At 30.2% G+C, this 26,313-nt stretch overlaps 1 protein-coding gene across 1 annotated transcript in view; it reads right to left on the minus strand.

The window, feature by feature from the left end:
• The window catches only part of LOC142317343 (zinc finger MYND domain-containing protein 10-like), a 92,400-nt gene extending 76,260 nt beyond the window's left edge, over positions 1–16,140 (minus strand). Inside the window, exons 1-4 of the mRNA XM_075353824.1 lie at positions 16,041–16,140; positions 12,634–12,742; positions 10,974–11,087; positions 7,685–7,818 (exon numbers count right to left, since the gene is read on the minus strand). Of these exons, the coding sequence (XP_075209939.1) occupies positions 7,685–7,818; positions 10,974–11,087; positions 12,634–12,742; positions 16,041–16,129 (446 nt within the window). The 5' untranslated portion in view covers positions 16,130–16,140. The remainder of the gene's footprint in view (positions 1–7,684; positions 7,819–10,973; positions 11,088–12,633; positions 12,743–16,040) is intronic.
• Between the last annotated feature and the right edge of the window lie 10,173 nt (positions 16,141–26,313).

Consider the following 26,313-nt stretch of genomic DNA (forward strand, 5'->3'; position numbering starts at 1 on the left):
TTTTCAAGGTTCCCTATCTAATGTTAGTCATTTCATTTCGGTATACCCCGTACATCCTACAACCCTAACAATTTGTTTTACATATTCCAAATGTTGCCTGCCTACACAATTTTTTCCTTCTACCTGTCCCTTCAATATTAAAGCATATAATATTCGAGGATGCCTTAATATGTGGCCTATAAGTCTGTCTTAGTTTAGCTATATTTTTCCAAATGCTTCTTTTTTCATCGATTTGCCATAACACCTCTTCATTTGTCACTTTATCCACCCATCTGATTTTTAACATTCTCCTATAGCACCACATTTCAAAAGCTTCTAATCTTTTCTTCTCAGATATTCCGATTGTCCAAGTTTCACTTCCATATAAAGCGACACTCCAAACATACACTTTCAAAAATCTTTTCCTGACATTTAAATTAATTTTTGATGTAAACAAATTATATTTCTTACTGAAGGCTCGTTTAGCTTGTGCTATTCGGCATTTTATATCGCTCCTGCTTCGTCCATCTTTAGTAATTTTACTTCCCAAATAACAAAATTCTTCTACCTCCGTAATCTTTTCTCCTCCTATTTTCACATTCAGCGGTCCATCTCTGTTATTTCTACTACATTTCATTACTTTTGTTTTGTTCTTGTTTATTTTCATGCGATAGTTCTTGCGTAGGACTTCATCTATGCCGTTCATTGTTTCTTCTAAATCCTTTTTACTCTCGGCTAGAATTACTATATCATCAGCAAATCGTAGCATCTTTATCTTTTCACCTTGTACTGTTACTCCGAATCTAAATTGTTCTTTAACATCATTAACTGCTAGTTCCATGTAAAGATTAAAAAGTAACGGAGATAGGGAACATCCTTGTCGGACTCCCTTTCTTATTAGGGCTTCTTTCTTATGTTCTTCAATTGTTATTGTTGCTGTTTGGTTCCTGTACATGTTAGCAATTGTTCTTCTATCTCTGTATTTGAACCCTAATTTTTTTAAAACGCTGAACATTTTATTCCAATCTACGTTATCGAAAGCCTATTCTAGGTCTATAAACGCCAAGTATGTTGGTTTGTTTTTCTTTAATCTTCCTTCTACTATTAATCTGAGGCCTAAAATTGCTTCCCTTGTCCCTATACTTTTTCTGAAACCAAATTGGTCTTCTCCTAACACTTCTTCCACTCTCCTCTCAATTCTTCTGTATAGAATTCTAGTTATGATTTTTGATGCATGACCAGGGGGGTTTATGATTAGCTTATTTATTGTCTGGGAGTTGTGGCTGGGTTCAATTTGTTCATAAAATTGACTTTGGTGCATCAAATTGTATCCGCACTACAATACTTGAATACACTCTTCTTTTTTTTAATTTGATGTTACTTCCTTATTTAAAGATTAGGGATAATTAACTTGACGGTAATAATGATGAATAATAACGAGTGGTAAAAATTCTTTCAAGAAGGCTGTGAAGATGAAAAAGATGTCTAACGAGTGGACATTCTAACATATAACTGATCTTTTTTTTTTTAACACATCAACAAAACAAAAAATATTATGATCAATAATTACAATAGTCAACATGATTTTTGTCTCACGAATACCAATAGGTGCATGTAATGCAGTTTTTTATCCTGTATTCAAATTTGTATTCGGAATTTCTCCATTACCCACAGTTTTTTGTTATTTTAATTTTTATAAATATTTTAGAACATTTTTTCGTCCATTTGTCCATTGTCAAGTAAAAGCTCCTAGAGCATTGTAAACATGATAGAAGCGAATGAGCTAACTCAAAGGGTAGCTTTGCTATTGTTTTGCAGATTTAGATGTGTATAGACATGTACAAACGTGATCTAGTGATGCATACAATCATCAGAACGACGCCAGTTCTAAGATAGTAGTGAACCATTAAATACATCATTATGAATGCTTTGTGTCTGAATTATTGTGAATTACATATTTACAACTTTATTTCTTTTAATTAGTCGTTAGTTACAAAATGCCTAGAGTTTGTTTAAATCATCCTAACAATTTTTGTTATGTATGTGGTGATTTAATGCATAAGTCATAAAGGCGAAATCTTACTCAATAAGTAAAAAAGTATTACAAACTTTATTTTGTGTGTAAAGTCGGGGACCAAAACAGGGCCTGGGTGCCACAAATCTGTTGTTTATCGCGTTATAAACTTCTCACTGCATGGAAAAATGGCACACGCCACAACCCATTTGCTATCCCTATGATTTGGAGGGAACCCAAAGATCACTCTTCTGACTGTTATTTTTGCTTAAAAACATTACAAGGATTACGTCAAAATCAAAACACAGTAGTGTACCCTAACTTGCAATCTGCAGTGTGAAAATGGCACACGCCACAACCCATTTGCTATCCCTATGATTTGGAGGGAACCCAAAGATCACTCTTCTGACTGTTATTTTTGCTTAAAAACATTACAAGGATTACGTCAAAATCAAAACACAGTAGTGTACCCTAACTTGCAATCTGCAGTGTGACCAGTTCCACACTGCGAAGAATTGCCCATATCAAAGCTTCCAGAACATGTGACAGATGAAAAGAGCTCAGAGGAAGTAAGAAAGAAGCTTCATGAAAGAACCATGAAAGAGCTTCATGGAAGTAAGAAAGAAAAAGGGTTCTAGTGACACAACTTTTGAACAGTAGTTCCTCTAAGACTCAAGAAAATCTTAACAATCTCATATCAGATTTAAAGTTATCCAAAAAAAAGTCTGAAATGCTTGCTTTCTGGCTAAAAGGATGGAATCTTCTTCAAAATAATACAATGATGTGTTCTTATTATAATCGACATTCAGAATTTAAGGACTATTGTTCTGAAGAAAATGTCTTAGTGATTTGTTATGATATTTCTTCTATTATGGAGAACCTTTGTAATGAACATAACGCAACAGAATGGCGATTGTTCATCAATTCCCCTAAAGTTAGTTTAAAAGCTGTGCTTTTGCATGATGGCAATAAATTCCCATTAGTACCTGTGGCTCACCCTGCTAGTAAGAAAGAAATATATGAAAACTATAAATTTATACTGGAAAAACTTCAATATGCAGTGTATGAATGTAATATTTGTGGTGATTTGAAGGTAATTGCACTTATACTTGGTCTGCAACTTTGTTACACAAAGTACGGTTGTTTTTTGTGTGAATAGTTTAGTAGGAACAAAAAAAAACAATTTCATTAGAAAAGAATGGCCTAAATGCAAATCAATCATTCCTGAAAACGTGAAACATGACCAGTTGTGTAATCCTAAAATTGTGTATTTTCCTCCATTACATTTCAAAAGAGGATTAATGAAGAATTTCATCAAGGCCATGGACAATACTCCTGGTTTCATGTACTTAAGACAGAAGTTTCCTAAAATTAATGAAGCAAAAATTAAAGAAGGAATATTTGTGGGTCCACTAATACATGATGAGGAGCTATTGAATCCACTGGAGGAAGCAGCTTGGAAAGCATTCAAAAATATTACTCAAGAGTTTTTTAGGAAATCAAAAGACAGAAAATTACCGTGATATTTTCAATAATCGTATAACATGTTATAAAAATTTGGGTTGTAATATGTCCTTAAAAGTAAACTTCTTGCACTCATACCTAGATTTCTTCATGGAAATTCTTGGCACAGTGAACAATGGCACATGGAACACTTTCATCTGGAAATTTCAGCTACGGAAGGTAACAAGACAAATGGAATCCTAATATGCTGGCCGATTACTGTTGGACCATCAAGAGGGAAGCTCCATAGGCAAAATATAGCAGGAAATCATCATTTCTTAGTTTCTAGGTGAGTAAAATGTTAGAATATTGTTTAGTTACGAATGCAGAGAGTATTAAAATGTTTGAAATTATAAATGCTTGTCTCTTGGAAACCTTGCGTGATGGGGAAAAACTGATATCATTTTGAATTCAGGAGAAAAAATATTATCAGAATCACATAATTTTCTTCCTGACAAAAAAAATATTTTTTTACCCAGTGTTATTGTCGAATCACTATTATAGAAATTGCTGAAGAGATTAGAATTTCTTACAGCTTGTGTGAAACAATTTCCACTGACATTACAGAAATGTAGCAGCAGAATTTATTCCAAAACTGTTGAAATTTAATAAAGCCAACAACACAGAAGAACTGTTACCTGACATCGCTGATTGCTCAGAAATACTCAAACATGTCATATATGGTTATGAATAGTGGGTGTATGTTTAGAATATTGAAACAAAAATTCAATAATCCTAACTGAAGCTTCGTCAATAGGCAAGACTTAAAAAAGCATACTGTTAGATTGCCTAGTTCTCCTGATTGTTTTTTTTACATTACCATGTCAATCATCCATTAGGAATTCGTATCAAAAAGTTGAATTGTCAACAAACAGTATTAACAATTCTACACCATTTACATGAGACAATCTGAAAAAATCATCACAAATTTAGCCCAACAATACTTGGATTTACTCCATGATCACAATCCAGCTCATATTTCACTATTAATTTGAAATTATTTAACCAAAATAACAATACAGTGCTGTTGCAGCCACCATATTCTATGTATTTGGTACCACTTTTTTTATTCCTACTGATTAAGAGAAAATTATAAGGACAATAATTTGCAACAATGTATGTAATACAGAAAAAAATCATCAATTGAACTAAAGGATATAACAAAAAATACTTTCAACAAATGTTCTGGAGATGGGAAATAAATGCTGACTTGTGTTGTATCCTTGGTGGATTACTTTGAAAGCGGCAATATCAAAAAGTAAATCAATTCTTTCTGATAACAATTCAAATTCTCATTTTTTTTATTTTACTTGGTTTATGGCAATACTGTATTTTTTATACCAATACACCTTTGATAAAAAAAATATTTTCAAAAAATCTGAAAATGTAATTTTCATTTCCAATAAAATTTTGGTTGCTTGTCTTGAATGAATGAAAAAGTGTTAAAAAATTGTTTGCAAATTCAAACAATTTCTACTTATTTCTAAAACTAGATGTCCATTTTAAATTCTTAAACAATCATCATCAGCAGATATAAAATAAACTTAACCAAATGATAAATGAACAAATGAAAAAAAGAAACGTACAAAAATTAAAATGTTACTTAATGACTTATTTTACCAAAAACTTTACAAATATATTATATTAGTTTGTTAAAACAAAAGTTATAATAGTAATGAATATAAACATATTAATAACAAATTCAGAATATATTATATATATTACAATGTAACGCCATAATATGTGTAAGCTTAGTCTAAATTATTACTGAAATTCAATAGCTTTAGCATAAAATTAAGTCTATGGGACCACCTAGTTCAGAGAAATATATTCTTATATTACCAGCAACATAAAATTTATTAACGAGCTTTCAAACTTTAAATCGTAAATAAATAAACTTCAAATCAAATAAACATGATTTACATTTAACCTAACTGTGCATCCAGCTTTGCCCAGATAATCCCCTCAGCTCTATCCCAAATATTGCTATGAATTAAAAAAAATTGTTTCTTTTGTTAAACTCGGCTGAACTTAATGCCTGTAATAACAACCTAACTTATACCGTGTTCAGTGAAAGAGCTATCTTGGCTATTATTTAAAAAGTGAGATGCAGCATGTGCGATTGTTTAGTAATGTCAGTTACCAGTATTTATAATACTTTATTATACTGTGATTTCGTAACACTGATATAACTGTATAAATATAGATGTCATGTAATTTATAAATAATTCGTTCAATCACTGCCAAATGAAAACATCAAAATGCTAAATGAATCATTCTTACATTATTGACTGATTTGTAAGCGTAAATTCTGAGACAGTCCATTACAACACCACGCAGTTTGTTTACAACAGCATTTCTTAAAGTGAGTTAGCATAGGACAATCGCAGAATAGAATAGCAAATTTGAATATGCTTTCACAGTAGATAAGTCAACTAATAGTAACATCAATCTCTTTTTCTCTCATAGAATATTGATTTACGTAGTTGAACTACCTAAAAATTAAGATTTGCTGTTTATAAACATTAGTTATTTTATTTATTATATACATATATACAGTGAGAAATATAAAACCGAAACCATAATGAAACCGCTACCGAATACTATTTACGTAAGATTCTCACACAACTAGCGCGTCTAGTGAATGTATAGGTTATTACTGATGTTCCTGCCGTTTGTCAGATGATTACAGTGTATTTGTGTAAAATGCCTTATTCAATCCAGTAGAGGATAGCTATCGTTGAGGCCTATATTTGTTCTGGTCATTTGAAAAATCACGTCAAGTACTTGTAGAAAAATTTCCGAATGCCTGCATCCCAGCGTAGAGTAGCATACACGATTTAGTTTAAAAAAAGTGACGTACAACAGATTTGGTTTCAAATGTAAAACGAAATAGGCAACCTTCCGTTAGGACTCCACAGGCCATTGCCGATATTGAAAGGGCAATTACGGCCGGACCAAAAAAATCAATATGAAAGTTATTCCAACAATCGATGTCAAATACACATCTTGTAAAATTCTTCATTAATTAAAACTGAAACCGTACCGCGTTACAACTGTGCAACTGAAAGAGACAGACAAACCGAAAGCGACTTGATTATTGCAACTGGCTTCTCAAAAATATTATTGGTGGGCAGATAAACCCGCTGTCGTATTTCGTGTAAGTCGAGGCACGGTTTCATTTATCTGGCCATGTTAATTCGCTTAACACCAGGTACTGGATATTCGAGTGTCCACTTCACGATGAGAAAATTGGTGTTTGGTGCCATTTCTGGTAATCTTATAGTGGGACCATGACTTTTTGACCGGACTGTCAATACACGGATTTACCACACAATTTTCGAAAAATTCTATACGCAATTAAAAATAATACAGCTTCTTCCAACTAGACGACGCAACGAGTCACACATCAAACGGTTTGCTGAATCGCGTTCATGCAGCTCTCACAAATGAACGAGCTGTCAGCAGAGGACGGTGTCCTCCACATTCCCCAGAGTTCTCTACTTGCAATTTTTTCCTTTCGGGCTACTTAAAGGATAAATTCTATGCATCTAATCCCAGCAATATTGATGAACTGAAGGTGAACATTCAACGAGAGATCAACACAACTGACAACAACACTTTTGTGTCAAACTACTCTCAATATGATCGATCAGTCGAGCACAAAAGTGCATTGATGCCCAGACTGGGCATTTTGAACATCTTTTGTAACAATAAGGTAAATAAATGCAACATTTAAATTATGTTTTATTTTTTCTTACTTAATTTATCGGTATAATTCATAAAATGTCATTCCAACATATCCTACCGATTCTGCAGCGGTTACTTTATGGGTTCGGTTTATGGGCTAAATAACAATTTAGCCCAAACCTATTGTATAATGTACTAAAAATAAGACCAAATGGTCCAGTAATTTTCAAATTTTGAATTTCCTCCTTTTTTGGGACCCATAAGGTACATCTTTGTAATTTTGTTTTGATCATAATACCCAGTTGGAATCAAGGTTGAACTACTTTGCAAGTTTTGTCAGATATGTTTGCCAGTTCAGACATGATGCTGTAAAGCAGATTTCCACTCTTATTAACATAGATAAAGAATTTTATTCAAATATATTTATTTCTTATTTTAATTACGTATAAAAAAATAATACACAAACAAAATTATAATAACCTTAATATAAAAACATACCAGTTAATAAGGTGTAAGATATTTAAAACACAATAATCAACCAAATCAACCGCAGAATCTCCAAGCTCCTCAGCACTATCTTGATGGTAAAGGATATTTTGAAGCAGACCGAGGGCCGTAGTCTCATGATACATCTATCAAACCCAAAGAAGGAGATATGGTGAGAGATTATTGAAATAAGATTGGAAAACAAAGAAATGTTCAAAGATTGTTCGTAAATAAGGCTACTCTTATTTCTATAAAAAGATGGCCATTTTGATGGTTAAACAATCATCATCAGTCGATATAAAACAAACCTAACCAAATAATAAATAAACATATGAAAAAAAATGTATTGATCAAAAAGTAAGATGTATTGTTTTAGGCAAACCCAGTCAAAAGTGTAAAATTGCCTTAAAAATAAATGACATATCCAAACACATGTTGCTTTCAACAATCTAATGAACACCCGTATATACAGTTGTTAAGATAGCATTTATATGAGTGGATCATATACATACCCCCTTCCATGAACACATTTCAAGGGAGGAATAACAATTTAATGTTTTTACAACAGAAAATTTCATAGAATTATTTTTAATGAAGTTAAAATTTTAAAGGACTACTGAATATTAGTACCCTACCATTATTAAAGAATAGGAAGTTTCTACATAATTTTTTATAAAGTAAGTTTCCCAGCTATACAATTCCTGTTTGTAACAAGTATTTTTCAAACTTTTTCTTTCTAACAAAATTATATTTTAACCAATTTCCAGGCAATGTTTGGCTGAAGTCAATTTCATTGGTCTTTTGTATTCATAATAAACTAAAGGCTCATTTATTCAAGTTTTAGTCCTTTTTTTTAATTTCTATTACACATATTACTTACAATCACTGACTTCACAAATCATTTAATAAATTCCTGCGTTTTCAAAAAGTTTAATGTTACTACTGGCATTATTGAGGATAGATATCAGTTTTCTGAAATTAGTTGAAAGTCTTAAAAACTATTTTTTTTTTTTTTTTTTATAATTAACACAAATTAGGTAGCTGGAAAACTTACTCGAAATTCAACAATTATATGTGAACTTCACTGCTGAATAATGATAAGGGACAAATATTTAATCCCTTCCATCAAAAAGTATGATGCCTTTGTTTGTTTGTTTGTTTGTTTGTTTGTTTGTTTGTTTGCTTGCTGTATGTACTCACATTTTTATTTTAATGAAGCGGTTCTACGTACATCACAGCACACAGTTTTACAAGTATGTTTTACCAAAGCTTCTCCTAAAATAATTTTTACCAAGTTTTTTTTTTTTTTTATTTTAAATATTAAGCTAATTATTTTTTTTGCCTGCATTATTGATGTTATAATCATAAAAATAATTTATTATTACATTCATTACATATGTCAAGATAATTAAGTTGATTTATACTTAAATGGAACTGTTGTTTTCATGAAAACATTAATAACTGCATTAGATTTAATAGTAGAGGTAGAAGAACAATTGCTAACATTTACAGGAACCAAACAGCAACAGTAATAATTGAAGAACATAAGAAAGAAGCCGTAATAAGAAAGGGAGCCCGACAAGGATGTTCCCTATCTCTGTTACTTTTAATCTTTACATGGAACTAGCAGTTAATGATGTTAAAGAACAATTTAGATTCGGAGTAACAGTACAAGGTGAAAAAATAAAGTTGCTACGATTTGCTGATGATATAGTAATTCTAGCCGAGAGTAAAAAGGATTTAGAAGAAACAATGAACGGCATAGATGAAGTCCTACGCAAGAACTATCACATGAAAATAAACAAGAACAAAACAAAAGTAATGAAATGTAGTAGAAATAACAAAGATTGACCGCTGAATGTGAAAATAGGCGGAGAAAAGATTATGGAGGTAGAAGAATTTTTTTTGTTTTTTGGGAAGTAGAATTACTAAAGATGGACGAAGCAGGAACGATATAAAATGCCGAATAGCACAAGCGAAACGAGCCTTCAGTAAGAAATATAATTTGTTTACATCAAAAATTAATTTAAATGTCAGGAAAAGATTTTTGAAAGTGTATGTTTGGAGTGTCGCTTTATATGGAAGTGAAACTTGGACAATCGGAGTATCTGGAAAGAAAAGATTAGAACCTTTTGAAATGCGGTGCTATAGGAGAGTGTTAAAAATCAGATGGATGAATAAAGTGATAAATGAAGAGGCGTTGCTGCATACAGATGAAGAAAGAATCATTTGGAAAAATATAGTTAAAAGAAGAGACAGACTTATCGGCCACATACTAAGGCATCCTGGAATAGTCGCTTTAATATTGGAAGGACAGGTAGAAGGAAAAAATTGTGTAGGCAGGCCACGTTTGAAATATGTAAAACAAATTGTTAGGGATGTAGGATGTAGAGGGTATACTGAAATGAAACAACTAGCACAAGATAGGGAATCTTGGAGAGCTGCATCAAACCAGTCAAATGACTGAAGACAAAAAAAAAATGTAATTATAAAATTGAATTTAAGTTTTCATTTCATTGATAGAATGTTACATGTTTAATCCGTAATGTATCAATTCTGACTTGCTCATCCAGTATAATGCAGTAATAACATTTTTTAAAAACACTAATTTTGGTAAAAAATATTAGTGACTTTTTATGATATTTGACCTCAAAATTATAAAATGGTTCACAGAACTGTAATGATATTAAATTTTGAGAAAAGTTATATAAAATTCAAGTCAAAACCAAATCAAATTTAATTTTATGCATGTCACCACTAGGTACTAATGTACAAGATAGTAAGAAAACAAATCAAATTATTACTAGGTTTGACGTTTCAGTCTAATTATCGCTCTAAATTAATGTACTGGAGCTAATTTATAATAAAATTATTTTTATTTTTAGGCAACAATAATTTTTTACGTATTAGAGCAAAACACAAAGTTTCTTCCAATTATAAAACTTTGCTATACATTTAAAATTTCCCAGAATCATTCTCAAAGAACCTGTTTTACTTGATCAAGAGCTTTTTATATAAAAATTTGTAATCTTTTAATAAACTACAGAAACAGTAGCAAATGAAATGAAGAATAAGAAATATTAATATAATAAAATATTCACATTTTATAAATATACAAAGTAAATATACCTAATGTTGTATTTCATATGAAACTAATTTGCATGAAATATACATTTTAGATTCAAAACCTGAAAAGATTTAGAAAAAGCCTTTCATTCAGCAAGCATAACAAAACTTTTCCTAAAACAACTACGTTGTTTTACATTTAATTTAATTAAGATAATAAAACAGAAAATCATACTATTATATATAGTGGAAATGTCACATCTGGATTAAGTTCCTTCTTAAGTATTTTAGGAAATACTTTTTCTCTCCATACATTAACAGTGATAGCTTCAAACACCAGTAATTCAACCTGAAAACAAATCACAAAATATTACTACTCTATAGATTATTATTATTACTCTCTACATCTCTACTCTATATTTTTGTACATTAGAAAATTTTTTTCTGTTCAAATGTTAGTCACAATAATAAAAAACTTAATTTCTGTTTTTTTTCAAGGCAGACAATAATGAAAATTAATAATTTTTGACAAACAGAATAAGTTTATTTCAAATTAATGTATTAAATTACATCATTACATTATTTTGTTGCTGTTTTTTTGGGTACAACATAGTTTCATTATTAGCGCAAAGACGCATTGTTTTTAAAATCAACTAGTTTACTAACATATATTAAACAATAACATACCGGGTGGTCTATTTAAAATTAGACATCTTTTTTCTGTTTAGTCTCCGGGAATCACCATTACGTATTACTTCAAAAGATTATATGAGTGTAAATGAAGTATGGTCTTCTACAGTCTAAGATCGACCATTTCTGAGATGTGTGGTTAATTGAAACCCAACCACCAAAAAAACACCGGTATGCACGATCAAGAATTCTAATACGTATAAAAGTAACTGTACTAAGATTTGAGCGTTGGATCTCTCGACTTCGAAATCAGCTGATTTGCGAAGGCGCGTTCACCACTATACCAACCCAAAATCAAAAACCAATCTCACAAACTACACATTTTAGGAAAAAATGTTTCCTATTAAAGTTTTTCCATTTTATAAGGCAAATACGTTCACAACCTATTTTGTCCTAAATAAGGTCAAATACAGATCATTTCAAGGTCAACGTAATTTTTTTTAAATAAGAACCTACATTTTTTATCGCAGAATCGAATTCTTTACAAAAAAAATTAAAATTTATTTCATTTCACACTTTTTTCTCTAACAATGATAGTTTTTTAGTTATTCAAATATGCTTCTCTTTGATCATTTGCAGATTTGCAAAACACTTTAGATTTAAAAAAAAAAAAAACATTAAGTTAGGTTTCTCTAATGTTGCTGACATTTAATAGTTAAAAAACATTCCACCATCGACTTGGATACAAATTTAAAAAATAATTGAAATTACAAAAGAATGTGATAATAACAATAAAAAATTACATTTTAGAAACATATTATATAGACAAAAGTTCAACTTGATTAATATGCAGAAGGAATTTAATAATGATTTTCTTATCAAAACTGCCATAGATAGCAGTACATTTGTACAAATTATTACGTAAAATTCATATAAAATTAGTACTGTACTGTATGTGTGGCTGGCCACAGGCAATATTTTATTTTAATTTTTGACTACATGTTACAAAATATGTGACAATTTTAAATGTGTAATTTTTTAAAAATCTTTGATTAACTGACGATGAGTGAAACCCTTGAAAGCACTTTTAATGTAAAAATTGAAGAAACAATAAGATAAGATAAGAAATATTGTTAGATTATGTTCTGTTGGTGGAAAGTTTTACGTTTTACTTTTGTCTTGATATAATTAGTACAGAAGATGATATGGACAAATACAATAAAAGGAGAATTAATTTTATTAAATTTATATACCATAGAGTTTACCTTCTTGTGAAAGACAATTAACTCTTTCACTTTTTCATGACTTGATTCATTGGCTTCCAAAACACTTTGTTGATGCAGCAATTGTAGACGCTTATGTTTTTCAAACCAGCTGAAAAAGCACTTAAATAACTGACAATAAATTTCGTAAAATAAACATAATTAATGATTTAAAATATAATTTTGTTTGAATTGACATGTTTTTGAGATATACTTTTGAATCAGATAAGTTTGAAAATAAAGTAACAAAATTAATTCCATCTTTAGTGTTTATAATAGAATTATTTTTGTTATGTATAACAATATACTGTAGTAGAATAAAGATATAAACAAACATATCATTTTGCTTTATGGAGAACAAAGTATACATTAAAAATTAAATTGAAAGCGATTTCATAATATTGCAATAGGCTTTAATTGAAGAGAAACTAAAAAAGGCTTTAGCTGATAAAACCCATTAACCTATTTATATTTTAAATCATCTACCTTCCCTAATCCTTAATCTTAGACATTTATTCCCCTTAATCTTTGTTTTAAAGCTTTTTTATAGTTCTTTTGAATCCTGTTCGGTTTATGCATTTAAACATTGTATAATGTTATGGAAAAATCTTAGTATGAAATTACAGATGCTTTTCAAAGAGGAACAAAAATAAAATACGAGTATGAAAAGTCATGAACACTACAATAATAAAACACACATCTGCACTCATGCTCCCCTATAAAAAGGACAATAATAAATACTAAGTACAAAGTGTACAAAAGATTTTTAAAAATCCATTCTCTACTTTTTGATGAAAACCTTATTTTAAATTTTATCAACATGGTGTTGCCGCAGACAAGTCACCAAAAGTAGTGCTATACAAGAAGAAGTTATTTTATTTTATGTGTAACCAGAAATTATAAAAAGTTTAAAAAAAATTATAGTGAAGTTACAGAGGACAAAACAACAGAATTGTAGGTGTACTGAGAAAATATAATAACTGTATACTTAAGTTAATAAAATAAGGTCCGTAAAATAGAATGAAATAACTGAAATGCTAAGCAATTAGCAATAATAATTATAAAAAAGAAAAGAGTTTTATCAATATATTTTTCTCTGTATAAAAAAAAATAATGGCAAAATCCTTGAAAAAAGAACTAAAAAACCTGTCTTTCTAGGGCATAAAATATGGACTTGTACTGTACCCACTGAACTGCGCTATGTGAACGACCATGATACTTCTTGTTGATATTTTATGAGGGTTTAAAATTTGTATCACTAGAAAATTCCACCAGTTGTGAAGTGAAGTAGATTATATTTTTTTGGGTAAAAATTTCATGTAGCCTTTTGAATGAAGTTGATGAAAAAATTGGGTTATTGTAAGTTTTGCAGTTCATGGGTTCCAAAATTTCTTTCAGATTAACACAAATTGCAGCCAATGGCAATTGTTTTGACTTTTCTAATGGGACCCCCCCCCACACACACACACACACACACACACTTTCCAAAAACCGGTGAAAATGTCAAAAAACACTGCAAGAAAAGTGAAGGCTAGTTTTCTGAGATGGAAAAAGTGTAATTTTTATTAAATTCATGGAGCATGGCACTAAAGTAAATACAGAAGTGCATTATGAGACCTTAAAAATTGCTATGAAAAGCAATGCAAAACAAGTGATGCAACATGTTGGTTTGGCTTCTGGATTTTCTTCAAACATGACAATGAAAGTTTGTGCTTCATTCACAGTACTCAAGAACATTTTGGTAAAATTTGGATAGAGAATTTTCTATAATTTTGTGTATAGCCTAGATCTAGCACCAAATGATTAAAATTTGTTTCTTTAGATGAAAACTGACTGGCAACTACATGTTTTGTTGAAATTGTAGGAACCTTTTTCAGTAAGATTACCACTTTATTCTTCCAGATCAATGGCTATTTGAAATTATTTGTAGAGAAATTATAGATATCATCTAACCAAACTTATTCTATGCTTGTTTTTGCTCACTTGTCAAAGTTGAGAAGTGAAGCGAGTATAGGTTAAGTTAGGTTAGATTATATTTATAATTATAAGCAATAATGTTTACATTGGACCTCTCTCAGGTACATCTGGAAGACCTATGTTTGAATAAAATTGATGAGTGGAAATAAAAAAAATACTAATCCAAAATAGAAAACTAATCTAAGATTTAATGTTAATATGGAAAATTAGTCCTATTTTGGTAAAAATATTATTTGGTTATTGTTATATAAATGTAAAAATGTATGTTTTTATTGTTATTTTTGAGAAAAAAATAAATGTGGTACTTGCTTACCAAAAAAGATCTCAATGACGGGCTACAGGAAGGTGTTACCGAGTGGCTGAAAAGCCAGGTGACAGAATTTTTTCATGAAGCTCATCCACAGTTATAACAAAATCTCAATTTATTTGTTTTCTTTTTTTGTAGATTACAGGCTTAACTGCTATGGTCATTAGCCCAGATAAATTTGTAGCTTATGAAAAATGCAATGCCTAATCAGGATTCAAACCCGGAACCACTGGATGAGAGGCTGAGACACTACCACTGCTGTAGAGATCAGCAAATTTATTTAGTGAATACATGCAAAAGTTGTTTAAGAATGTATTTTAAAATTGTATTAATAGATATTTTCCAACAACTGTTGTTTTTGTTATTCCAAAACGCAAGTTACTTTCTGGGCAGCCCTTGTAATACATATTAAAAAAACCTGAATTTTCTACATCTCTATTCAAAATTATTTTGTGATTCTTTTCTGACAAAGATTTACCATGATATAACTATGATTCAGGCAAGTACTGGGCAGTTCCTTTTTCATGAATGCAGTAGCATATGTACTCATTTCTTAAGTGATCTATTTAATATATAATTATGTGCTGATCGGAACAATACTTTTATTTATTTATTGTATAAAATTAATTTTAAAGGGTAAAATAGATCTGGTTGGTTGTGTAAAACTACGATTGTTTCAGAAATACAAGTATTTACAGGATGGTTTGCATTTAACAACATGATTGCACTCACTGTGTCTATCTGTAGTCTCTGAAAGTGCTTGTTGTAGGATATAAGATAGCACAGCTGTAGGTAAGGTTTATTCAGTTTTAAAAAAGCATACTTGGATTTTTTAAACTTCCCAATTTTTTAAATTAAAATTCAGTTATTTGGTTTTATTATTCTAGATTAATGCTCAAAATTTATATTTAAGTAAACAAGAAATTGTATAATTATAAAAATTACTCTGTAAAGAATGGCAGATATTATTTTCCTTGGAATATTAATTTTATTAGTTTCATAATAAGATTTAAATCAAAAGCATATATACAATTTTTTCAATATACCCTACAAAATACAATTACAGGTTCTTAGTCATTTAACAGAATAGCATAAGTATTTTAATTATTAATATAATGTACAATACCCAAGAGAACCCAAATCTTCAATTTTTGATAATGAAATCTGAGAAACGTAAAAATCAATTTCTGCCGAATGTAAAATACAATCTGACATTATGATGAACAAATAACTGTAATAAAGTCAACTTTTTTCTTGAGTATAGAACTACACCTCACAAGAGAGGTTATGGCTTGTTTATTAATTGCTAAGCAACTGCAGCTAATCTTTCAAGATGATTTAGAAATCAAGCACTACAACTCATTGACCGTAAATAAACTTTGTATGGCAATTGAAAGTGTGAAATATTAAAATCATTCTTGTTTCTATTTAGCAATGTTAGTTGTGATAATCAACAACAAAACCTTAAATTGGGTTAACTTTTATCATAACAGAGATATCACAACACCAAGTTATGGACAAAATATTGGTAGATAATAATAATAATATTATGGACATAATATTAGTAGATCGCCTACTACTAATGTAGTACCACTGCAATTACTTAGATTGCTCCACAGAAACAAGAAAATAAATAAAATTTAACCAAACCTAACTTTTAATTTTTTTTAACCTCCGGGACCGTTAAAAAACCGCCGTTAGGTACTGCTTCCGAGTACAAGATGAATGACCTTTTTTGTAGCATGTGAAAATGCCAGGCCTGACCGGGATTCGAACCCGGCACCTCCGGATGAAAGTCTGAGACGCTACCACTCATGCCATGGAGGTCAGCACCAAACTTGACCATCTACTTTGACTAGCAAGCAAAGGTTGTTTTATTCTTCTACAAGATATACATATCACTTGTAATACTATGTAATAGTATCAAAAATAAATTTGTTCTAAAAAAACCTATGGTATATGAAAATAAAAAGCAAACAAACTAAAATTATAATCATTCTCATTCAATTGTTGGGGGGCTTAATCAAGAAAAATCTAAGAATTTTTCTGTTCAATGTTATAAAACAAAGGAATTGTGTACTATGATTTTTTTGAGAATAATAAATAAATATTTAAATTATATGGTGTTAAGTAGATATATTATACTATAATAAACCATGTGATTAAACCTCTACAATAATTTAATTTTTCTTAAATGAACGCAGACTTAAATAAAATTGCCACTTTCATTGAAAAACAATGATTGCAATTTAATATTTATTTTGTATAATGTCAAAATTATTCAAAAGTTTTACGTTTATTTTCTGTCGTATTTATGTTAATGTTAAATAATTATATTAATGTAACTTCCCATTTAAAGGAAGTTATACATATTTCATACTATAAAAAAACATTTACGATATTTAGAAACTGTTAACAATACATTTTAGTTTTTACTAATCATAGTGTTTAATCATATAATATAACTTAATTTTATTTTAGGATGCCGTAAGGTTTCAACACTGCGACCAACAGGTGTTTACGTGCCAGAAGTTGTGTTGTTTGTTGTAAAGTACGTTTGAAAGTAATTAAGAAGCTGTTCTGTGTTTTTTATAAATCTTTAATTATGCAAAATAGAGATTCAAATTCAATAAATTATTATTTTATTGTGCATAAAATTGTATTATATTTTTTCATATTTTTATTTTCTTTTAGTTAAATCTTAGCATTTCTGTTTTAAACATGCTCTTGAGGTAAATTAATGTGTTTTATTTTACAATTTATTAATATTTTTAATGATTTACTTTACTCTTTTATCTATTTTATTTATGCAGTCATTTTTAATTATTATTTAGAACACAAGATGAATGTGTAGGTAATCCTGGTATATTTATTTCAACATTTTTTTAACTGATGAAGATAAAAAGATCCGTTAATCAGTGCTCCATGTCAACTGTAGACTTTTTTTTAGGCGATCACAGTTATTTGTTATCTATTTAGTGAATAAATTATTGATGGCATTGTATAAGAAACATATGTGTGTTTCAGGACTAGCATTTATGTACAGGGACCATGTCCATGAGATATGTTTTTTGCATTTTGTAGATGTTTTGAAATAGTTTAGGCCACTAATATAATATTACAGTTAACGGTATTCATGTACTGAATGTAAAAATCAGACTTTTCAGACCTTTTTACTCTCGGCTAGAATTAATATACTATCAGCAAATCGTAGCATCTTTATCTTTTCCCCTTGTACTGTTACTCCGGATCTAAATTGTTCTTTAACATCATTAACTGCTAGTTCTATGTAAAGATTACAAAATAATTAGGATAGGGAACATCCTTGTCGGACTCCCTTTTTTATTATAGCTTCTTTCTTATGTTCTTCAATTATTACTGTTGTTTGGTTCGTATAAATGTAAGCAATTGTTCTTCTATCTCTATTTGAACCCTAATTTTTTTAAAATGGTGAACATTTTATTATCGAATGTATTTTCTAGGTCTATAAATGCCAAGTATGTTCGTTTGTTTTTCTTTAATCTTCCTTCTATTATTAATCTAAGCCCCTAAAATTGCTTCCCTTGTCCTTATATTTTTCCTGAAACCAAACTGGTCTTCTCCTAACACTTCTTCCACTCTCTTCTAAATTATTCTGTACAGAATTCTAGTTAAGATTTTTGATACATTGCTAGTTAAGCTAATTTTTCTGTATTCTTCACATTTATCTGCTCCTGTTTTCTTTGGTATCATGACATAACACTCTTTGAAATTTGATGGAACTTCCCCTTTTTCATAAATATTGCACACCAGTTTGTATAATCTATCAATCGCTTCCTCACTTGGACTGTGCAGTAATTCTACAGGTATTCAGTTTATTACAGGAGCCTTTCTGCTATTCATATCCTTTAATGCTCTCTTAAATTCAGATCTCAGTATTGTTTCCCCCCTTTCATCCTCTTCGACTTCTTCTTCTTCTTCTATAACACCATTTTCTAATTCATTTCCTCCATATAACTCTTCAATATAATCCACCCACTTATCGACTTTACCTTTCATATTAAATATCGATGTACCATCTTTGTTCAACACATTATTAGATTTTAATTTATTTACCCCAAAATTTTCCTTAACTTTCCTATTTGCCCTGTCTATTTTACCAATGTTCATTTCTCTTTGCACTTCTGAACACTTTTCTTTAATCCACTCTTCTTTTGCTAGTTTGCACTTCCTGTTTGTAGTATTTCTTGATTGTCGATAGTTCCTTTTACTTTCTTTATCAGTAGCATTCTTTTATTTTCTATGTTCATCCATCAGCTGCAATATATCATCTGAAATCCAAGGTTTTCTACCAGTTGTCTTTGTTTCGCCGAAGTTCGCTTCTGCTGATTTAAGAATTTCCTTTTTAACATTCCCCATTCTTCTTCTACATTTTCTACCTTATCTTTTTTACTCAGACCTCTTGTGATAGCCTCCTCAAAAATCTTGTTTACCTCCTCTTCCTCAAGCTTCTTTAAATTCCACTGATTCATCTGACACCTTTTCTTCAGGTTTTTATACCCCAATCTACATTTCATTATCACTAAATTATGGTTGCTATCAATGTCTGCTCCAGGGTGAGTTTTGCAGTTGACGAGTTGATTTGTAAATCTATGCTTAACCATGATATAATCTATCTGATACCTTACAGTATCACCTGGCTTTTTCCATGTGTATATTCTTCTATTATGATTTTTAAACTGGGTGTAGGCAAGTACTAAATTATACTTCGTGCAAAACTCGTCGATCCCCTCTTTCATTCCTTTTGTTCCACTCGTATTCACCCACTATATTTCCTTCCTTGCCTTTAACATATTGTGTTATAATTTTATATAAATTCTTGAAAAATAATTACAGAGTATAGGGCGAATAACAGACCCAAGTATTTTTTCTGTGTTCTTTAATTTTTAGTTTATTGACTACTTACCAAAAGTTTGAACCATTAAATTCTGACTTCATTAATAAAAACTTGGGTCTTTTTTATAAGGCATTTTTAATCTTTTTAAGTTTTTTATAATAATTCTTAATTTATAAATATTTTTTTTAATTAATTTTTTTTATTAGTTTATTCTTACAGTTAGTTACTGTAACGATATATTTTTTAATTTATTGTAAATATACTTATTTCATTGCTTGAGACTGATAATATCATATTGTGATGTTTATTACAATAAATATTTTATTAACATAAATAAGTGTATTTATTTATGTTAAATATTTTCAATAACAAAAAGCTTCTTTTGTTAATAAGAAAAAGATTTCTTAGATAAATGTAGTAAGGGATTTTTGTGATGGATTGGCTATTTATTCTGTTCTAGTAGTCTCACTGATTTACTTTGTGTCATGGCTCACTTTGTGATTGGTTTCATTCTGTTTTGAAACTTAAGGATACTTATCAACTTATTTGTTATTTGCCCTGTACTCTTTATTTATTTATTTATCGAGGATTTACATATAATTACAATACAATATCATAAAAGTTATATGAAATGACTAAATAATGTCCTAGATAAATGATTTTATTAAACTGTAACCTTTATTGGCCTGTACGGCTTACGGATACGAGATAGCAATCTGGTATTGTCTACTTGTACAATTTGTTAATATCTTCTTGTTCTGTGCGTAAAAATTAATGTGCTTGCATAATAAGTTGATGAGGAGAACGTTTATGGCTTTTGATAGTAAAGGGTTTCTACATGTGGATGCCATTTAGGTCATATGTTTCTGTACTTAGGGGCATCAAGGGACTAATAGTGCTTATGTACTTAATTATGAATTTAGACTTAGGAAAGGCATTCATTTAGACTTGCCCATAACTCTCAAGCTCCTTCAGCTTCTACCTAAAGTTGCTTTTTTGATGTTATAATAAATAAGTCGCATGAGCAGACTCAATAAGTGGCTAGTCTGCTTGGAGAGTCATTGTTTCTTGTGTGTTGCCTATATATATATATATATATATATATATATATATATATATATATATATACTCCAGAGAGAAAAGCTGTAAATATTGTATACAAGTACATTCGTTAGATTATGTTTTTCACAAACTGTTACCCAAAATACATGAAAGGTTATAAATATAAAATAAAATGAATTAAAAAAAAAAAGAGAAGTACAGTATAGTCACCTTCTCCTCATGGTGTGTTAGGTATTACTAAGAACTGTCAAAATGATTTTGTATTATAACTACTATTTTTAAGAAGGGTGCTGACTATTCTGGAACATGCATACTTCATAAATTTTCACTGTTGTGCTGATCAAACTGTTGCTTGCTAAGTTTGATCAGCACGAGACAGGCTTTAATTGTTATTTATCATATTACTTAATTATTATTATTATTCTCACAAGCATGAGGATAATGAACATAGTGGTGGTGCAGAGGTGGAACCCCCCGATCAACTTGTAGTAAATCATTACTTTATCAAGGAATTACTAGAATATATTTAGTTTATTCCATTATACCCACTACTCCTGTTAAATTAATAAAGCATTTTGAAAATTGTTAATTTTGTTTTAATAATTAAGTTTTCACATGGTTAATTAATATTATTTATTAAACATTTTATTTTAAAATAATGAATAGTAAATGAATATTTACGTATTTGTGAAAATATGCAATAATTTTACTTATATAATATCATTAAATTTCTTTTAGTAATTTATTACATTATCTAATAATTAATGGTTGTGTTTAGTACTAATAACACAGGGGAACAAAAAAATTTTTTTTATCAAGAAAAAAAATATGTGATTCTGATAGGATTTTTTTTCCTGAGTACAAATATGTTATCAGTTTTTCCCCATCATGGAAGGAAAGAAAGAAAGAAATGACGATTTTCTACATTTTGCCTGTGAAGCATCCCTCTTGATGGTCTAACAATAATCGGCAAGCACATTAGGATTTCATTTGCCTTGATACCTTTTTTCCATAACTGAAATTTTGTGATGAAAGTGTTTCCCATGCTGATCGTTCACTGCGCCATGATTTCCGGAAAGAAATTTAGGTGCGAGTGTAGGAAGTGTACTTTTAAGGACATATTACAACCCAAATTTTTATAAGATGTTATAAGAATGTTGAAAATATCATGGTAATTTTCTGCCTTTCGATTTCCCAAAAAACTTTGTAACATTTTTGAATGCTTGCCAAGCTGCTTTCTTCAGTGGATTCAATAGTTCCTCAAACTTTTCTTTGTGGATTAATGCTTGTATTTGTGGACCCACAAATATTCCTTCTTTAATTTTTGCATCAAAAATTTTTAGAAAATTTCTGTTTTAAGTACATGAATTCAGGAGTATTGTCCATGGCCTTGATAAATTCTTCATTAATCATAGTTTGATATGTGGTGGAGGTAGATACACATTTTTAGGACTACACAATGGTTCATGTTTCACATTTTTTGTCAGAAATGAATGTTTCCCGTTGAGATCATTCTTTTCTAATGAAATGGTTTTTTCTGTCCCTATTATCCTATTCACATTCGATAACGTAGACTGGAATAAAATGTTCAGCATTTTAAAAAAATTAGTGTTCAAATACAGAGATAGAAGAACAATTGCTAACATGTACAGGAACCAAACAGCAACAATAACAATTGAAGAACATAAAAAAGAAGCCCTAATAAGAAAGGGAGTCCGACAAGGATGTTCCCTATCTCCGTTACTTTTTAATCTTTACATGGAACTAGCAGTTAATGATGTTAAAGAACAATTTAGATTCGGAGTAACAGTACAAGGTGAAAAGATAAAGATGCTACGATTTGCTGATGATATAGTAATTCTAGCCGAGAGTAAAAAGGATTTAGAAGAAACAATGAACGGCATAGATGAAGTCCTACGCAAGAACTATCGCATGAAAATAAACAAGAACAAAACAAAAGTAATGAAATGTAGTAGAAATAACAAAGATGGACCACTGAATGTGAAAATAGGAGGAGAAAAGATTATGGAGGTAGAAGAATTTTGTTATTTGGGAAGTAAAATTACTAAAGATGGACGAAGCAGGAGCGATATAAAATGCCGAATAGCACAAGCTAAACGAGCCTTCAGTAAGAAATATAATTTGTTTACATCAAAAATGAATTTAAATGTCAGGAAAAGATTTTTGAAAGTGTATGTTTGGAGTGTCGCTTTATATGGAAGCGAAACTTGGACAATCGGAGCTTATCATCTGAGAAGAAAAGATTAGAAACTTTTGAAATGTGGTGCTATAGGAGAATGTTAAAAATCAGATGGGTGGATAAAGTGACAAATGAAGAGGTATTGCGGCAAATAGATGAAGAAAGTAGCATTTGGAAAAATATAGTTAAAAGAAGAGACAGACTTATACGCCACATACTAAGGCATCCTGGAATAGTCGCTTTAATATTGGAAGGACAGGTAGAAGGGAAAAATTGTGTAGGCAGGCCACGTTTGGAGTATGTAAAACAAATTGTTGGGGATGTAGGATGTAGAGGGTATACTGAAATGAAACGACTAGCACTAGATAGGGAATCTTGGAGAGCTGCATCAAACCAGTCAAATGACTGAAGACAAAAAAAAAAAAAAAAAATATCATAAAAGAATGGTGCGGTTTCAGTAATTCATAGGAAGATTGTAGTGAAATTTCTAGATGTTATATTGGTATCCCTGAAAGCCTCCAACCCAAAAGTTTGTTTATCAGCAGTTGTAACCACAACGCCAGTTCTTGTATTGTTGTTGCGGATAAAGACAAAGCAAAGTGTGTTTTATTGATGGCTGAATTAAAATCCATAATTTTAGTTCAACGTGTGTTTCGATGTGAATTCGGAAGAGCTCCACCACACAAAAATAACATAACACGTTGGTTCAAACAATTCGAAGAAACTGGATCGGCTAAGAAACAGAAATCAACCGGCAGACCAAGTGAACCAGACGAAATGGTTGAACTAATTAGACAATTGGCAATTAGAAGTCTTGGGAAGTCCATCCCCTGTCGAAGCGTCGAATTAGGTATTCCAAAATCAACAGTTCACAAAGTTTTACATAAAAAACTGAAATTACACTCTTATAAAATCCAGATACTGCAGGAATTGAAACCCGATGATGGTTGTAAAACGTTACAATTTCGCTGTTGAAATGTCGAACAGAATATAAGTGAAAATGAATCATTTTTAGATGATATAATTTTTATAGACGAAGCTACATTCCATGTGAATAGATGTGTTAACAGACACAATTCACAAATTTGGGGCTCTGAAAACCCACACGCACTTATTGAGAAACAACGCGATTTGCCTAAAGTTAATGTTTGGTGTGGTGTGATGAAAAATCGTGTAATAGGGCCTTTCTTCTTTGCTGAAAAACCAATTAATTGAGTTGTATATCTTGACATGTTAACCAATTATTGCTTTCCTCAGCGGATGAACTCAAAAACATTCATCAACTTCATTTCCAACAAGATGGTGCTCCCCCTCACTTCAATGCATTGGTCACTGACGCTTTGAACGAAAAATTTGGAGATCGATGGATAGGCCGGCAAGGACCCATACTTTGGCATCCAAGGAGTCCAGACCTGACACCTTGCGATTTTTTCTTGTGGGGGTACATCAAAAGCGTTGTTTATACACAAAACATTCGCCACCTAAATCACTTAAAAAACAGGATTAATGAAGCAATGACAACCATTAACAAAGAAATGTTAACTAATGTTTGGAGAGAAGTTGAGTATCGTTTGGACATTTGTCGAGCGACTAAGGGCGCACATATTGAAATTTATTAATTATGTAAAAAAATGTTTGAGATGACAAATTTGAAAAATAAAAACATAAACTGTAAGTAATTCTGTTTTAATTTAAACCATGTTCAAAACCGCACCATTCTTTTATGATAACCCTGTATTTTATGGAATATTTATATTTATGTATCCAGAAAGTTTTTGCACCGATGTACTTCTTTTGATTTTTAGAGATTGCAAGGAAAAATTTCATAGCCAACCTTATCATGCTGAAAATTTATAAAACTTGCACAATTCTGCGCAAGAAGATAGACTTTTCGTTTCTGACATCCTCACTATTTGACAGTCAGAAATGCAGTGATTTTCAGAGTACAATGCACTACATATGTTTGATTAACAAGTAGACCCTACATGCAAGTATCAAGTTTAAACTCCCTCATCACTGTGACTCACTGCATTAGCATATTTGAAAAATACACATATACAAAATTAAATGAAATGTGAGGCTATGTTGATAGCCTCACATTCAGGTGTGCATATATATATATATATATATTACATTCTAAACCATCTAGTATAGAATATTAAGATAGGATAATCTTACCTTAATTTTATAATGAAAGTACTTTTGTGGTATCCCGCATCCTTAGTCATAATTGAATTCATTTAATTAAACTGCATTTTTTCAAAAGATATTAAAACTGTTAAAATTAAAAATACTAAAATGAACCATGTACATACAAATATGATTAATAGAGCAATCCAGTACACCCATAATAACAAAGAAAAATTAAAAAATAACCTATGATTTTGATGTTTAAAAAAATAAACATAAAACATATATCAATTGAAAATGTATATGATGCTATGTTAATTAATCTTATATATATATAAATTAATGTTTGTTTATTCAGTATGTGCTCCAGACATTCTTCTAATTGTGATGAAAATTTGGTGAGTTGTGTGATGCCCGCGATGATTTCTAAATTAGTTTTGGACCCAATAGGTGGCGCTAGATTTAAGATATTTTGAAAAATTGTATTTACGGTCCAATTTGGCTTATATTCAGAATATTTATTAGTTGCGTGAAAACAAATATTTTTCAAAAACTATATCCGCTAGGTGGTACAAAACAAACAAAGAAATATACAAACAGACTATATATATATATATATATATAAATAAGGCAAAGTTCATATGTGTGTCTGCTATAGACTAAAAAACTACTGGATGAATTTACATGCAGGAAAATGGTAGAAAGGGAAAAATAAAAAAGAAAAGGAAAATTGGAAAAGGAGGAAAAAACAGAAATGGGGGAAAAGAAAAAAGGTAGAAAGGAAATATATAAAAAAGGGGGAATAGGGAAAGGGAACAGGGGGTTAAGTGAAAGGTTAAATTTTGTGAATTCTGTAATGCTTTATTTAGGGTCAGCTAGTAATATTTATAAAAAACAACTATCAAAACAAAATAACATTACAAAAAATACATAAGACACAAAAATGTGAAAATATATATGAAGTATTTACACGCTAATAATATCATTGAACAAATTACTAAAACTTACAATAAAGAAATATTTAAACCAACAAACAAACCTAATAACTTCACAATAAAATATTTAACAAAAATAATAATAAAATAAACAATCTGTATGAAATTTATGAAATTAAATGTAATGATTGTGGTG

This window comes from Lycorma delicatula, chromosome 1 (assembly GCF_047948215.1).
Source record: "Lycorma delicatula isolate Av1 chromosome 1, ASM4794821v1, whole genome shotgun sequence".
Taxonomy (NCBI): Eukaryota; Metazoa; Arthropoda; class Insecta; order Hemiptera; family Fulgoridae; genus Lycorma; species Lycorma delicatula.